The 16,358-nt window shown below is 38.6% G+C and overlaps 1 protein-coding gene across 1 annotated transcript in view; it reads left to right on the top strand.

Moving 5' to 3' along the window:
- Window positions 1-16,097, top strand: part of CPA6 (carboxypeptidase A6) — an 86,358-nt gene extending 70,261 nt beyond the window's left edge. Inside the window, exons 7-11 of the mRNA XM_033081171.1 lie at window positions 3,021-3,131; window positions 3,380-3,470; window positions 7,911-8,113; window positions 13,086-13,170; window positions 14,456-16,097. Coding sequence (XP_032937062.1) covers window positions 3,021-3,131; window positions 3,380-3,470; window positions 7,911-8,113; window positions 13,086-13,170; window positions 14,456-14,643 — 678 coding nt within the window. The 3' untranslated portion in view covers window positions 14,644-16,097. The remainder of the gene's footprint in view (window positions 1-3,020; window positions 3,132-3,379; window positions 3,471-7,910; window positions 8,114-13,085; window positions 13,171-14,455) is intronic.
- The last annotated feature ends 261 nt before the right edge of the window (window positions 16,098-16,358 follow it).

Genomic DNA, 16,358 nt, shown 5'->3' with positions numbered 1-16,358 from the left:
GTGGGCTTTGCTCCAGCAAGGACACACCTTGGGAACTGTAGGGCTCATTACCAAAGATTATACTGTCTGTGTTGCCTGATTACATACATCAAATACAAACACCAGATAAAGTATTTTCAGCAGCAAGAGTGAATATGATCTCACTTCCACTATCTGCTTGCTTTCAAAGAAGAAAGCCACTCTAGATCTACTATATTTTTAATTAAATACTACTCTAAGAGGGTAACAAAGTTATTTAAAAGCTCATACATTCTTTAAAGAACAGAATTGAATGACAGATTTGGCTCTAAACCAACATTAAGACTTTCGATTTTGAGGATTATTACTGCGGACTATAATGCTTTCCAAAGTCTCTTCTAGTATTTTGTCAATGACAACAGGCATTAAAATAATATAAGAGTCACTATAAAACTTGGTATGTTGCTGCCTATATTTTTTTTTGGTTTTTAAATGATGGTGCTTTCACCTAGCAAGGGAAATACATTCTTCACAGGATTTAAAGCATATTGTATATTAAAAAGTCTTAATTAAAATATTTGCATTATGCCACTTTTTACAAATTTTGAAAGGTTCTGAAAAATATGCAAAATTAATTCATGCATTTTTAGGCAGTGTATTACCTTACATTAATTTATTATCTGTATTTATTTTAAGGAGATTATTTTAAAAGTGTTTTTAAGAGTTCAGTCTTACAGCATTGCAGTTTAAAACGTAGTATATGGACTAGTGTAACAAAATACACAATTACAGATGTAACTGACAGCAAAAGAATGGTATACAAAGTACAGATACAAACATATATGCCAATTTCATCATCACTGGTATATAAATACACGCCATGGGGACACAACCTGAGCTTAATTTGCTAATACTGTCTAAAAAGAGAAGCAGTAAAAAATCAAGGAAGTGCTGTGTGGTGCTTTATTTCCTCCTCAGCTACTCTACTTCTCCCTGAAATAAGCAAGATAAAAATTTTCATTTTCCTTGACTCACATTTTGGAGCATGAGTTGGTTCTGTTTCCAACTGTAAGAACAGTTTTACCAGTTTAACATCCATACTTACCATATAGGCTCTTAATCCTGTGCAGATTTAAGTGCAGGGCCAGCCTAATTCACATCATGCCCTGTTTACTTCAGCACATATTCTCTGCATCTGAAATGGCAATGACACACAGTCCTTATTTTCATGGTCATTATTTTTGAGTAATCATTGATACGACAAATTGATGTTGCGACAAAGCTAATCCTTTTGCAGCTCCCTGAACACCAATTTTTTAGTCCAAATCTACTTGAAGACTTGATATGGCTTTTTAATACAAGTAAATCAAATTTAAAGGAAATAGCAGCTAAGAATTTTGGGGGAATTTCTGATAAGTGGAGCAGGGAACCCATGACCTTGTCATTGGCTGGAGCTTTCTCTGGGGTAGTCCATCAAGATTCTCCTCAAAAGCACACTGTCATTCTCTTCTCCCTTCCAAACACCTCTTTCAGGATCTCATCCTAATGCGCAATGCTCCACACCACCCTGTCCCAGTTGCTACCTAAGTCTCATTTCATTCTGTGCTTTGCCCCTTTGTCTTCTATTTCTCACTGTCCCCTCCTCTTGCCTGGCTGAAATAGAGGATCTCGGTGTGGAGCATGGGGTGACTTGGCTTTTCACAAGGATAATGTGCTGCTTTGGATCTGACAGTCAGGCTGAAGGACTTGCACGTGCAGAGCACTTCTGGGAGGGTGAGATGAAGCTGGGTAAGGAGAAAGCACTGCACAACAGAGGTATGGTTAATGAACCACAAAGAAGAAGAATTTACAAGTCCCAATAATCCCCTCAGTAAAGAAAAAAAATGTCATATTCCTCCAGGAGTAAATTTCAGCCCCAGACATGTCCAAATATATGGTTATTTCTTACAGGTATTCCACACTAAGCATTCATCAACTCCCATGGCAGCTTCAGTAATTCAAACAGCTGCATAGCTAGGAGCCCAGAAATATTGAATTCCTGTACTTCACACTGCTCCCAAGCATTTGTCAATTGAAAAGCATTTAGCTTAGTTTATTTCAGAGCAAATGTTTTCCTTTGCTCCCCAAACACATGCTACTCTTCAGATCTGAAGGGCCAGAAATACTGCAGAGCAGAAGGCTGCAATCAACAGTAGCAGGAGAAGAGGAGCCAGGCTCAGACATTCCTCTGAACCCAGTGTCAGTGTTGCATGCTTTCCACCTGCCACATGAAGCACTGGATTCCTCACCTCATAAAATCAAGAGTTAAACTTTGAAGGATGCAAATTTGATGCCCAGATATGACAAGGGATAATATTTGCAAGAGTATGTGGAGTATAACCTTCCTGGAACTGCTAAAGGAGCATCTCTGGCACTAGCAAATAGAACTGCTGAGGAGCCTCTGGTTTTGCTGCATTTTTCTAAGATGCAGAATGGATAAAAACCAAAAGCTTTCCCTACCTAGACTTCTTCTACTAACCTATATACTAAAGGTTCTCCAAAAATAGAGAAATGTCTAAATTGTAAGGAATAAACTGCCTGTATTGATAATTGTGAATACAGTAAGCTGCTTTGAATACAAGCAAAAGCTGTGTTGTTAATGCAAGCTTTAAATGCTTCAAGACCTTATCAAATCACCTGGTGGAAACAACAGGGCTCCACTGCCTGACAGGAGCTAAACTCATTTCTTCAACTAAGAATCTATTCCACTGACTTTCAGCTCTTCAAGAAAAACTTGGCATGCATTTGCTTGTCTGTAATATGAGCTGTATTTTCTTGAGTATTGAAAGCAACTGAGAAGCAGAGAGAATAGGGTCTTTAGAACACCTTTTTCACAGGTTCACACACTGTCCGAATCAAATTTGCAGCAGGGTGTCAGCCTTTCACACACAGCTAGAAGGATGTCTGTGCTGCCATGAGAACAGAGCTCTGTACTGCCAAATGACTGTCATAGTCCATCACAATACTTACTTGGGCAATTATGTTTATTTTGGAAACTATTTTCTTTGGCTTTTCTGCTTTAGGCTCTTCAGACATACCAGACTGATCCTGACATGAGAAAGATGCTTACTCAGCTGTATTTCTATATCATGCCTGTATTTAATGTGGATGGATATCATTTCAGCTGGACACATGTAAGTAAATGGCAGTAGTGTTATTCAAAAAATTATTCAGACAAGAAAGATCAAGTGGTTATTACATTATTGAAAAGTGACTGTACAAATCTGATCCAGCACTTTTTGTCTTGCAAAATGGAAGTCAATTACTCCAATTAAAATAGAATACTGAATATGTTTACCAGGGTTGATTTGTTACGTGTACAAAGAGATTTTTGCCAAAATAGAGTAATGTTGCTATTTAAATATTTTGCAACTTACGCTAGGATCGATTTTGGAGGAAAACAAGATCAAAGAACATGAGGTTTCACTGTCATGGTGTTGATGCTAATCGCAACTGGAAAGTGAAATGGTGTGGTAAGTATGGAGATACTTTGGTCCCTCAGTTCAGATTACCCTGTATTTAATTATCCAACAGAGGTAATTATCCAAGTAGGTTAGATCACATCTGTTGTGAAGTGTTCCCTTTTCCATAGTTGAAGACTTTTTTCTCATAAAGCCATAAACCAAGGCTCAAATCTTCCTACTAACGTCTAAAAAAAAAAAAGTTCTCAACCTTGGAAAACCAGACCTTATCGTAAGTAAAAACTTGTCATGGAGAATGTGGCAAAATTTTTAAAATCACACATACAGCTATTCTGTATTTTGGCAGTCATATAAATCCTTTGAAGCATAGCATTGAGAATGAACCGTGACTTTTCAAGATTTGCCTAATTGCAGCTTCAGGAAACATTTCGAGCTTAATTTTATTCAATTCGCCATTTCTCTGAAATTATTTTACCTTTGGAAATGTCAAACTTACTTTGCTGGCCCCCGTGTCCTTAAGGCCATTATTATTAGTGATTTAATAAAGAGAGAAGGTGCTTCTAAATGCATGCAGATACAATTTGAAACTACCAGCACTTCTGTAAGTACTTCATAAAAATTGGCATGGGTTTTGTATGGAGAATGCAGCAGTAATGAAATAACTACCAGAAGATTTGGAATTGGTCCACCAAGAAAAAATGGTATTTTATTAAATCTTACCTAAAGATGGTGCAATTCACACAGGGGCAAGTATCCCCTAAAAGTTCTGGTGTAAGGAAGGAAGAACACTTAAATACAGCAATATATACCTGCTGACCTGCCCTCCCGTCTTAAGGAGCTTCCTTCAGCTCCCTGTGCAGCTGTTTTCTCATCCAGCATTACTCCACCTTCCTTATTTGTACTACAAGCTTGTAAAGGCGAGAAATGGTGTTTGCACAGTGCAAGGGCTCTGCCTTCAGCCCATCCCTTTTCCTCTGGAAGTCTCCATATGTTCTCACAACACTCTGATTGCATGCAGTATGGGTGAGCACTGTATAGTCTGGATTCCTTAAGTAGGGTTTTGAGAATTGTAAGGAAAAAAGTCAATGTGAACAGATGCATACATTTAATCCTGTAAAATTTGTTTCAAATTGTTTTCAACACTACCTGCTCTAAGGAGAGGACTGAGACAGAACAGAAGGCCTGTGTTAGTTGAGAAATCCCCTGTTATAAAAGACAGGCCCAGGGCTGCTATCACAATCTTTAGGGCAATTTTATGCTACAAAAATAATGTAAAAATGAACCAGTACTACATCACTGTTACCATTGTTTACTTAAGTGCATAAGCCACATCCGCAGGTATTTTTGGGGACACCCATTTGCTGTTCAGAAGACAGCCACTGGCATAACTGTAATTATCAGTTCTCTTATAGTGTGTTGAGAGATGTATGTTAGGTACTTATCAGTGCAAAATTAATACTCTGTGCATTTTTTTTCTAGTTCTAATTAATTTTTCTTGGATTTCTTCTCCTCCTTCTTCCTGCTCCCTAGCCACTGTATTAAAACACATTTTTTATTCAGTCCTAAAAATGTTTGCTTAGTTTTCATTCAATAACTATTTTTTTAGGCTTAGTTGAACTGTAACAATATTCACACGTGTTATGTGTTGTAATCCCCTACCCGTTGCATTTTTCCCCTGAACTGAACATGAAAGACAGGTCCCCATACAGATCCCCAAGTTTAAAAAATAAAAATTCTTTGAAGTCTGCTTATCATCCCAACAAGCACATGCTCCACTTCCTGCTTCAGACCCCAAAGTCTGTCTGATTGTGTTTTGATGGAGAATAAAAAGGTCTTTCATGAACTGGACTGACTAGCACTCAGATGACCCTAACCAGTCACCTGGTGTCCTCATTATTAATATCAATTATCATTGTCAGTATCTGACATCAGATGAGTCAGAGAAGAATCTGGATCATATCACACTTTGAGGCTTGTGTAATCATGGTGTGTTTAACATTTAAAACTGCATGTGCTTGTAAAAACCTTTCCATTCAGTTCAGTTGCACTTAGAGTTTTCAGACACGCTTGAACTTCACAGTGGGGCTTCCAGGCAGGTGTGCTGTGGCAGGGACTGGCCCCAGCAAAGCTGCCAAACGCTATCAGCTGTGTGCTAGTCAGTGCTGATAACACAGCATCCCATCTGCTTTCCTCTTCCTTTCTAGTGTAGGACTTTGATGTAAGCTTTATGACTCTCCAGGGAGCAAGCACAGGGCCATACCACTGCTAGATTTCATGTTGCAGCAACCTGTACTCAAAGCAGTGCACGCAAATGGCACACAGACCTGCATGAATACTGGCAGCAAGAACTCTGGCCAGAAATGCTCCTTGTAATTCACATATATGTGCAATAACTCACACAATGGTTTAATGATAATGGAATAACAGCAACTTTAAAGCAAATAATGAGGTCCTTAATTAACTTAAGTCATAGGGCAAATCTAGTTAAAGTGGCTGCATCTAAATGCCCAAGAGAGTAACAGTGGGAGTTAAAATTTCCAGCATATCCCAATTTCCAGTGCACCCCAGTGCTCACTGAGGACACTATCCCATAATGGCAGAAGTAGCTACAAGGAAGTTTGAAAATCATGCTCCAGCTCATTCATCCCCTCAGTCTTCCTTCTGTACCAAAGTGTTGGTTTTATCAGTCTTGGCACACATTTCCATTTGCTTTTCATAACTGTAACTTAGAAATGTCACAGCAGTTGATACATACTGTATCAACTCTTTTTTCATTTTTGAATTACTTTAAAAGAACTTCCAGTATGAAAATTGAGCATATCCTTACATTATCCAAGGCCACCGTGGAAACCTCCTCCTTTTATATACCAGCCAGATTCACTTAAGGTAAAGCATTAACTACATCTGGGATGGCACAAGGCTCACCATAATAGGCTCAACAATTTAGAGATTTTTTTTTTCCTTCCCTGGAAGTCTCTAAACTGAGCCATATTTTACCACCGGTTCATTTTACCGTTAGTTTGTAGGAATCCACTGTTTGTTAACAGTGTTATCCATTGCCATGATTCAGTATACGACACTGAAACAGGAGATGAAGTATCCACTAAAAAAAAAAAAGCTCTGGAGACTGTTAAATAGCTCTCCTGTAGCTATATTATCTGAAAAGAAATCGAGGCAGAGTGCTCTTGGGATTTGGATGACTTGGTGGCCATCTGTTCTGCATGGAGAAAACCATCTGCCCTCTCTATAACCTTTCCATATCCAAGCACTAATACCTTTTGAAATCCCCACCTGTGGCCATTGAATGGTAGCCCCAATTTTCATTTTATAAATGAAACTGCAGCATGAAATTGTTTCACTTTTTTATTTTCTTTTTTTTTCTTTTTTTCTTTTTTTTTTTTTGTGGCATTAGGTTGATTGCATAACTCTCTTTTAGTCGATATTATGCCTTCTCACACACAGCTCTTATTAATTGAAGGTGGCAGTAGTTACTATACAAAGGAAAGCTAATAAAACTGTGTTGTAAGTCCCTGATGGCTGCAGGGAAGTTTGCAAACAAAGTATTATTATTCTGCAGGTCAATGCAGAAACGTGTGGTATTTTGAAATTGCAGCAGATAAAAGAGCAGAGTACATTTGCATAAATATTGTTCTTTTAGGTCCAGGCCCTAAGCTGTAAATGAGACGATGGCTTAGATCCAGAATTGCTAAATTATAAAGGAGCCACCACCACATCTCCTTTTCTAAGTTTCATCTTTCAGTACCTCATGGGATATTATAAGTAGGCTACTCCTGTATAGCCTGCTGCCACCTGAGCAGGTTAATATAAAGATATCCTCAAAACTGAACCCCTGCCCCATACTTGAAGCAAAGTTAGGCCCTGTGCAAACTGAGGTGATATCTATTTTAACTGATTGAGCAGTCATCCCATGTGACTATTCTTTTTTTTTTCCATGAGGTTTGCAGGGGTAAAAATAGGCACTATTATGATGTTTTTAAGATAATCCCTGTTGAGATTGTCTACCTACCATTGTAATCACCACTCTAGTAGGTAATACATTAAAAGCTGTAAAAAGCTAGATTTGTCCTGGGAGTGACTAATGAAAGAAGTATAGCTCTCTGATTTCACATAGACCAACTGAGACCCATCAATAGTTTTAATCCTGCAATGCTGTCACAAAATGTGCGGCTGATACGAAAAGCCAGGGAAGAAAATACAATGAAGTCAGGTTCTCCTTTTTCAATTGGAGAGGATGTATCCTCCGGGGAGAATCGTGTAGTTGGCCAATTGGGAACTTGGTGTGTCTAGATGAACAAGCAGATTGCTGCACTGAGGTCCCCCAGGCTCATGCCCATCAGGCGCAAGAAAGCACTTGGATTTGTTTACTGCTTTTCATGCTTTTGCACATGGGCCAAAAGAGGTTAAGCCAGAAGCTGACCCTTAGAATTTCTCTGTGATTATTCACCACCAACTTTCTTTTTCAACCTCTAGATGAAGGTGCTTCATTACACCCATGTGATGACACTTATTGTGGTCCTTTTCCTGAGTCTGAGCCTGAAGTAAAGGCTGTTGCTCATTTTCTTCGCAAACACCGGAAACAAATAAAAGCCTATTTGTCCTTCCATGCATATGCACAGATGCTGCTGTACCCTTATTCCTACAAATATGCAACCATTCCAAACTTCAACTGTGTGGTAAGTACATTAAAACTTGGTGAATTTGCTCCTCTGTGTATTTTTTTGTACATTTTGTTTTGAGAGATTTGTTTCTTCAATACTTTACACGTATACAGTATTGAGCAGTACTCATTCTGGATTCACTTGCAGTCACATTTCTGGTTATATAACCTTCACTCATCAGAGTCAGTGGTAATTTGATTAAAATGGTATCATGCCTTTCATCCATCAGTCCCTTTAAATTACTTTCTAGGATAAATCCCTAAGTTTTCATTATAGTTATTAAAATTTTATTTAATTAACTGCAATGGGAATTACATAGTTAGATCCTTGGGCATCTATCTGAAATTGTCTCTTCATGCTCAGAACTTAAACACTAGGAGTACAAAGAAGACTACCTTCAATGTTATGAACAAAATAAAATTGAAACTGTTTATGTTTATCAACCCAAGGAGGAATCTCTTAGATTTCACCAAAATTAAAGCTTCAATTGCACTATGTATCATTCAGGTCAGACAAAGTATTTTCAACCCTTTCAGACAAGCAGGTAATTAAAACCAGGAGCTTCTCTATATTAGAAAAATAAATTAATAAGAGTACATTTTTGATGCAAGCCTATTGATTCACAGTTGAGTACATTTCATGTATTCCAGGCTCATCCAAATGCAGAGTTATTCCCTCTGCTTGCAGTCTGAGGTCTGCTTTAGCTAGCCTCCTGTTAATGAATCCCCCCTTATGGCTTATTCTCGGAGGGACACGTAGCTAAGCTTTGCTCTCTGTTTGCTCCTGCTCACAGAGTCACATTGCACCAACCAATCACAAGCCTCTTTCTTTCACCCTCAGTGCTGAGTAAAATTGCATTTTTCATTTATCTCCCATTTTGACCTTGAAAGTTGCAGTGACTTTTAACGTGCTGGTTTAAGCTAGTTTGCTCCAAATGAGCTTAGCTGCACCTTCGATTTATCCCGTGCAGAATAAATGATGTTGTCAGTCCCTGGGGCTTCACTGAAGTTTCACTCAGCTGTTCCCTCAGGAGGCTGCACAGCCAGGACTCCACAAACTAAACTCTCTTTGTAGCTTTATTTCTGTTGAGATATTTAATTTCAGTAGCTACTAAACATGCTTCTGTCTGATGCTATTCCTGTGAAACAGAGCAAATTAGAAGTTAACTAAGCAGCCAGAGGAGCTAAAATTATGAGACTTGTGGGAACTGACCACCAAACCCTGTAATGACTGTGGATAAATTTATGAATTTGTTTTTTCTACCTTTCACTCTTTTGGGGAATGACAAGGAGAAAGGAGTTGCCCAATTGAATTGATGACTATTTAGTTAGCAAAAAGAAACCCCTGGTAATTTAAAATCATAAGTTCTCATTCCTTTGAAGATTAGCAGGTGCAAGCATATTTTTTTTAAGAACAGACAACAGAGAAAAAGGTAAAGACATAGTGTTAGGAAGAATTAGCAACTTCTCTAAAAGTATTTATGATTATTGGATACCTGACTAAAATGTCCAGAGTAATATAAGGCAATAGCAGATGCTATAGATAGGAAACACATTGTAAGGAGAAGGAAGATTTATCTGAGATTTTTCACACACACCAATATCTTTTGTTTTTCTTGTTCCTTAAGGAATAATTCCAATCTGAGATGGGCCATAACTGCCCCTCAGCTTGTACACATTCTGCCCTTCCACCCATAGCTTTTAGACCAAAGGATCCCAGTTTTTGATGATTAGCAGGTGTTCCTCAGGTTTGCAAGACCTTGGATCCGTCTTCTCATTAGAGGGAGTGGAGTGCAGACCTAAAGGAACAGAAAAAGACACTATTTTAAAAAACTCTCATGGACAAGTGGAAGCCAAATACCAATTCTAAATATCTTGTCAGTATTTGAACATCATACTTCTTTTCATTGTGGTTGGTCAAAAACAAGAAGGAGGTTGAAGTAGGAAACTGAGGTAATTCCCTGTTATTTATAAAGCTCATTATAGGGATCATAGTGAAAATTAAGGGAATACTTGTTGGTTATTTATTTGCGTGTTTGCCTACACCCAAAGGTTCCATCACCTGATGGCTAATAAATGTATAGTTTTTAATATTTGAAGTCTCAAAAATGGTGATTTAGACTGAGGTTTCAGATTCTCTTGGAAATTGCAGTGAGCTGGAAAGTGATAGATCTCTATTTCCTGACACTGATGGAACAAGCACTGGACATGGGCTGTGTAGAGTGGAAACCAGTAAGACCCCACATGCACAGAAGATTAATAGCTTTTGGTGCTAACAGTGGGCTATGATTAATTCTGAGCAGAAGAAAGGCTGTTTCTGTCTGGGTCAGATCATTCTACTGAGCTGTCAGTTACCATTTCAATTAAAGCGTTCAATTATTCAGAGCTGCTTTGAAACTGGAGAGCTGTGTACTGATCACAACATGCATATTCTGTTCTAATTTAGGCACAACTCTCTTACTAACACGCTCCTGAAATCTGTTTTTTTAAGATGCTTAAAATGAAAGTATTCTTTTAGATTGTAAAAAACACCAGCAGAAACACACATCCATCTCAAGAGTTTTAAATTTCACCTGATTTTCATCCTTTTTCTTCCTGTGCTGTCATTTCCCTTCGTGTTTGCAGTGAACTTATATGGCATGACTGAGTTTGTGTACATCTTTGCAAAAATCTGGTAATTTTATGTGGCATTTTCTCCTTGAGGGTGTTCAAAGACTGGTTGCCTGGATGTATTCAGGATCCAACCTGCACAGTATGATGCAGTTGAGAACTGTCTCTTTTTTGGGCACATGACTCTAATAGTGGAAGCCAGCTGCATTCCTCAAGGCTAAGATCTTCAAGTTCACAGTGCCCAGGGATGTGTGCCCATGTGTTGGACATGGACTTGGGATGCTCCTGGTCTGACCTCCAGATAGGTTCTGCCTCTGCACGGAACACATTACTGTTGTGCTGATTTTAAATGGGCATTGCTATTACTTCAAAAGATTTCAGCAGGATTATCTGTTGCCTCATTGCTGTACAGTGTGTAACTCACATACAGGGAGTCTTCTAGTTCGTTCTCCTTGCCATGGCACATTAATCAGGACTTTGTGCTCCACCCCTCCAGCTGAGCCCTGTCTCCTGCTCCCTTGGCATCAGGCCTCTTGTCAGGCCATCCCAGCTACTCACCAAGACTCCGGGATGGTAAGCACAGCTGCTTGCAAATTTTGGTTGTGCAACAGTCTCGTATTTGGGACAGTGCAGGCACCAGACAACAGCTCCTGGCTGCAGCTGGAGCTCCCCCTTCCCTGTGCAGCCACAGCCACCACAGTGACCTCACACTGCCACCCTGCCACCCTCCCAGGGTCCAACTCCAGCCCCATCATGGGTTTTGCATGTCACAACTCAGAAGAAGTCAAGGCATCTGGAGGAAGAGTGCCAAGTGACAGCACTTCTCCCTTCTCCCACAGCACAGGCCCTTCTCACCCTTGGTGTTAGGGTGAGTCAGAGGTTATCCCTTACACTGGATGACAACCACATCTCAGCCCTGCAGAAGCTCCAGCAACACTGAGTTAAGCAGTCCTTGCCTCCACGCACTCTCTGATGGAGGTGGTAAGAGGTGAAGCTGAAAAGGTCAAAGTCTCCAGCACCATGGCCTTCTGCTAAACAAACAAAAATTCTGGTTGTGCCTAACAAGATGGAGTAAAAATGTGCTCTTTCATTTGCTAAGAGGAGTTACTGTGTAAAATAAACATTCCAAAACCCTACCTGCACATCTGGAAGGGAAAATGAACTAATTTTTGTTTCTGGAATGACATTTAAAGTAGTTTCTCTGGCTTGTCTACTCAGACAGACAAGGCCTGCATGGGTCAGACAAAGGATTAACTCAGAAACCCAGCTCCTGACAAGGGCAAACAAGTGGAAGGTTAGGAAAAACATATAGATGGAAAGGCAAGTAGGGTAATCCTTCCGCAGTTTATTCAATTAGTGCTTGATGAATAACAAGGTAAGGACTGAGTTCATGAAAACTTGCATAAACCCAACAAACCTTCTGTTCGAGGAAATAAAACAACTAAAACAATCATTGCAGCTTCACACAGTGGTTCAAAGTCCAGAGTTTCTAGCTCCAAAGATAATAATTTCCTGTTCTCTATAGAGAGATGACTGTGTTTTCCCAGCCTTCATTATATATTTGCCAATATTCTTTTCTTTGGGTTTCCTTTTGAATATGTGCTTCGTTTCCGTGTGTTTTGATGCACTATCCATACATAACTCTCAGAACTTTCCATGGGCCAGGCCTTCTGCACACAGTTTCACAAGATGAACCATGAACCTCCTAAACAGCCTTCCAGTAGCAAGCTGTTGCAATGTAGGCACTGATCTTCCCTGTACAGGACTGAAATCACATTTCTGAAATAATGGAAAGAGCTCTCCAAGACTGCATCATCCCAAAGGTCCCAAAGAGAGTTAAACCAGCAGTGAACATTTACCTGCTGATCAGAGATTCAGGAGTGGAACTTGTCTCCTTCCATCTTCCCACTCTGTTCACTGAACCACTGTGAGTGTCAACAAGACATCATTTCTCCTTCACAAGCCCAGCAGAGACAAGGTTTAGTGAACTGGGAAATTCATCTTCATCAAAATGCATGCATGGCTTTTAAATTGCATAAAGAAGAGATTATTTCATCTCATGGTCTTACATGTCGTCTAAATTTGTCATGTCGCTAAATTGATATATATACCTATAATCACAAATACTAAAGACCGGACCATTCATGGAGCAGTGAGCTCTTCTATGCCATGAAAATACCAAACCAAGTTTTTCAGGGAATTGCTGTCATTAAAAACAAATAATGCATTTTTCCTTTACAATCATTTTAACTTAGCTGCCACAGGCTCATAGAACACAGCATTGCAGTGGAGGTCAATGATCCATCCAGGTTCCAGTCACAATACAGTATTTAATTCAAAGTCTAATTTATGTATTTGATTTTTTTTCTCCCCCCCAGGAATCAGCAGCCTATAATGCTGTTAACGCTCTTCAGTCAGCCTATGGTGTAAGATATAGATATGGCCCTGCATCCAGCACTTTGTGTAAGTTTTCCTCTCCAGATTCGTGACTTTGACCTTCCTCCAGTAAGAAGGAGAACACCCTTAGTATAACAAAGAATGCAAACACTAATTAAATGAAGTTTGTTCCGGTTTTGGGTTGTCAGGAACACAGAAGAAAGTTTTGCAACTGATTTAGTCAGTTGATTGCAGTAAGATTAACTCAACTGATGCAATAAAAGAGATTAAAATGCAATGCACTTGAGAGTCAAAAGCCAGCAAATAACATATTCATACCATATAAAACTGTGGGGGGTTTTTAAATAAAAAAATTAAGGTATTAAAAACCATATCTTTATCAGATATTGCAAATGCACTACTAATTTGTAACAGTTGCTTGTCAGGCAAGCTCTTTGTAGAGAGGTAAAAGAAAAAGAAGTTGCACAGCTCTCAACAAGACACATTTTTTTCTTTACTGAAACATTGAGGTCTGAATGCTGTGGCTAACGATAATAGACACTGAAAAAGTGAAAAGGTAAAGACTTTTCACAAGTAACGTCCTGCATCTCCTCTGTCATTGCTGTGTTTCAGCTACAGTTCCACTTATCATGGGCCTCCATCTCACAGCATAGTCATCATCTTGTGCTCATTACAATGCAGTCAGTCACTGTGTCAAAGGAGAAACAGTGCGAATTAATGCCAGAATTGCACAGATTACAGCAGGCCACGTGAGAGATTTATCTGTATAAAAAAAGCGTGTCTTGGGTAATCAACATAAGGAGATAACGAAAGAAAAAGCAGCACACTTCCTCAGGAAGGTTTGTTAATATTAGACAACACCTATGCAAACACTCTCATGCTGTGGGGAAATGGTGAGAAAGTAAGACAAATGAAAAGAATTTTAAAAGCATTTTAAAAAGAAAATGCCAGATTACTTTATCAACTTCCCCCTTCTCATAGCCAATGAATTGCCTAAAAAACCCAGTTTAAACCTAGGAGCATGCAGAGCTCTTCAGTCCAACTGGGAGATCTTTGTGAAAGCAAAGCTTTAGACTGTGCTCACATGGAGACAAGAATAGTTTGAGGCTTTATTCTAGATACTCTCTTTTATTAAAGTTTTGCCTTACACAAAACAGTTAAAATATTTTCTCTATAAAAATATTGTGCTGAGCACATTTCACCAGGTGTTGGGTGCTCATGCTATTTTTTGAAGGGTGTTCAGGATCATAGCAAGTGACATCTGGAGTTGCAAGTATACTCATTGAGTCCCAGAGACAAAATTACCTGCATTTAACAGTTTTTAATGCTTTCTCTGAATTATCTCTTTCAGATGTGAGTTCTGGCAGCTCTATGGACTGGGCCTACAAAAACGGCATCCCATATGCATTTGCATTCGAGCTGCGTGACACTGGCCATTTTGGATTTTTGCTTCCCGAGACACTGATCAAACCAACCTGCACAGAGACCATGCTTGCAGTTAAAAATATAACTCTACACTTGCTGAAGAAATGTCATTAAGATGGATTTCTAGGAGCTGGAAGTAAATGTTTTACTCCTAGCGCTGATGCCTTTCAGTGTGTTCAGTTGCTATTCTAAGTTTGGTCACTTCAGAATTCTAGAAGCTAATGGGAAATGTGATATTGCTTGTGCCAAATTAACTTAGTGGGAGATGGAAAAAAATCATTCAATGTCTGCGCTTCTAAAGTCCATAAAGTCAATATGCTAACTTAGTTACTAGTTTGGTGCAAAAGAGTTTCTTCTTTTTGCAAAAACTTTAATTCTACAATTTCGGTGAGGCCAGTCCTAAAATAAAGTGCAACTTCCAGGTAGTTCCAGGCCTTACACCTTTCTGTAATATGAAGACTTCCCATGGGGTCTCTTGAACTAAGGGATAAAGTTTACATTCATGTAAATATACCCTGTGACCCAGCACAGGCCTGTATCTACAGCAATAAATGCCTTACAGTGGTAGCTGGCTACACTGCAAGTGGCAGTGTGGCTTCCTTCTGTGTGTATAGGTACATACATACATATATGCACTTTTGTGATTTTTTTTTCATATTATGCAATAATTTGAACCAAGGTTTCTTTGAACTCTTCAGAGAAATCTGCTTTCAAATGTATGTAATTGGAGTGGACTCAAAATCAATGTATTGTCTTTGAAAATGTAACTTTCCTGGTGATGTGTAAGAATTATAATGAAATATATTGACATAGACAATATTCTGCTTTATAGAGAGACAAAGCAACTTGCCATGATTTGGAACTTGAAGCTGGCAGTCGACTGGTGCATCTGCTGCAGACAGTGACTGCCCATTTCCACCAGCCAAGGATTTAGCTTTAAACTGTAATTAACTGATGTTTTATTTATCGATATTCTTGCAGTGAGTTCCACGGCTCTTTGGCTATGTGGTTCTTCTTCCTGGAAGTTGTACTTTTTTGCATGTTTTAAAGGAATTAATAAATTTTTAATGGATTCTTAAGTGAGGCAGAGGTGAAGGTGGGAGCCTTACAGCTGAAATAAAGTAAATAAGCGCAATGTTTGAAAGAATAATGAAAGCACAGAGAAGATAACAACATGTTGAGGGATTTTTAGTACTTTTAAAATACTATTTTTTTATCTTATTATATCTGCAGAAGCATATATTTTACTTTATGAATTTTGAATTTAATCCTATGCCACCACATATTAACTAAAACATATTTGTTAATAAAATTGTCAAAGACTTTTGAAGCATTCTTCATATTTTACTTAAGTTTTAAAACTTTAGTTCAAGTATGTAACCATTTTACCTATCTGTAAAACATTCCTGATGCTAAGGATGGGGAATTTAAAAAAACCTACATCCTCTCTAAATAAGCACTTGAACTTAGCAAATGGGCAATCTTTTCAAGTCTTATAAGGGAAGTACTGTATTTAATTAAGAATATAATTGTTTTCAGTACTGCAAAAGGCAATCAGTGAGCAAAGATGCCAGAATTGCTTTCTATTTGTCTAATATTTTGTTAATAAATGTGTTTATTTTACACAAGTTTCTGAAGGCTTGCTCAGATTTGTTTAATTCCGTCTTGTTTGAGTAACGTAAGTTTCTATTCTGGTTTACTAAACATGTAGGGGACAGAAGCCCTCAAAATAGTAATTTCCAACTGATTATGACCATAACCATTAAATATTTTGAAGATAGCAATAACTGTCTTTTGCTATACACAGATTCATGACCAATGGCCTTGAT

The sequence above is a fragment of the Catharus ustulatus genome, chromosome 1, assembly GCF_009819885.2.
Source record: "Catharus ustulatus isolate bCatUst1 chromosome 1, bCatUst1.pri.v2, whole genome shotgun sequence".
Taxonomy (NCBI): domain Eukaryota; kingdom Metazoa; phylum Chordata; class Aves; order Passeriformes; family Turdidae; genus Catharus; species Catharus ustulatus.
Note: the sequence above shows the minus strand (reverse complement) of the source record. Positions and strands in the feature narration are given on the sequence as shown.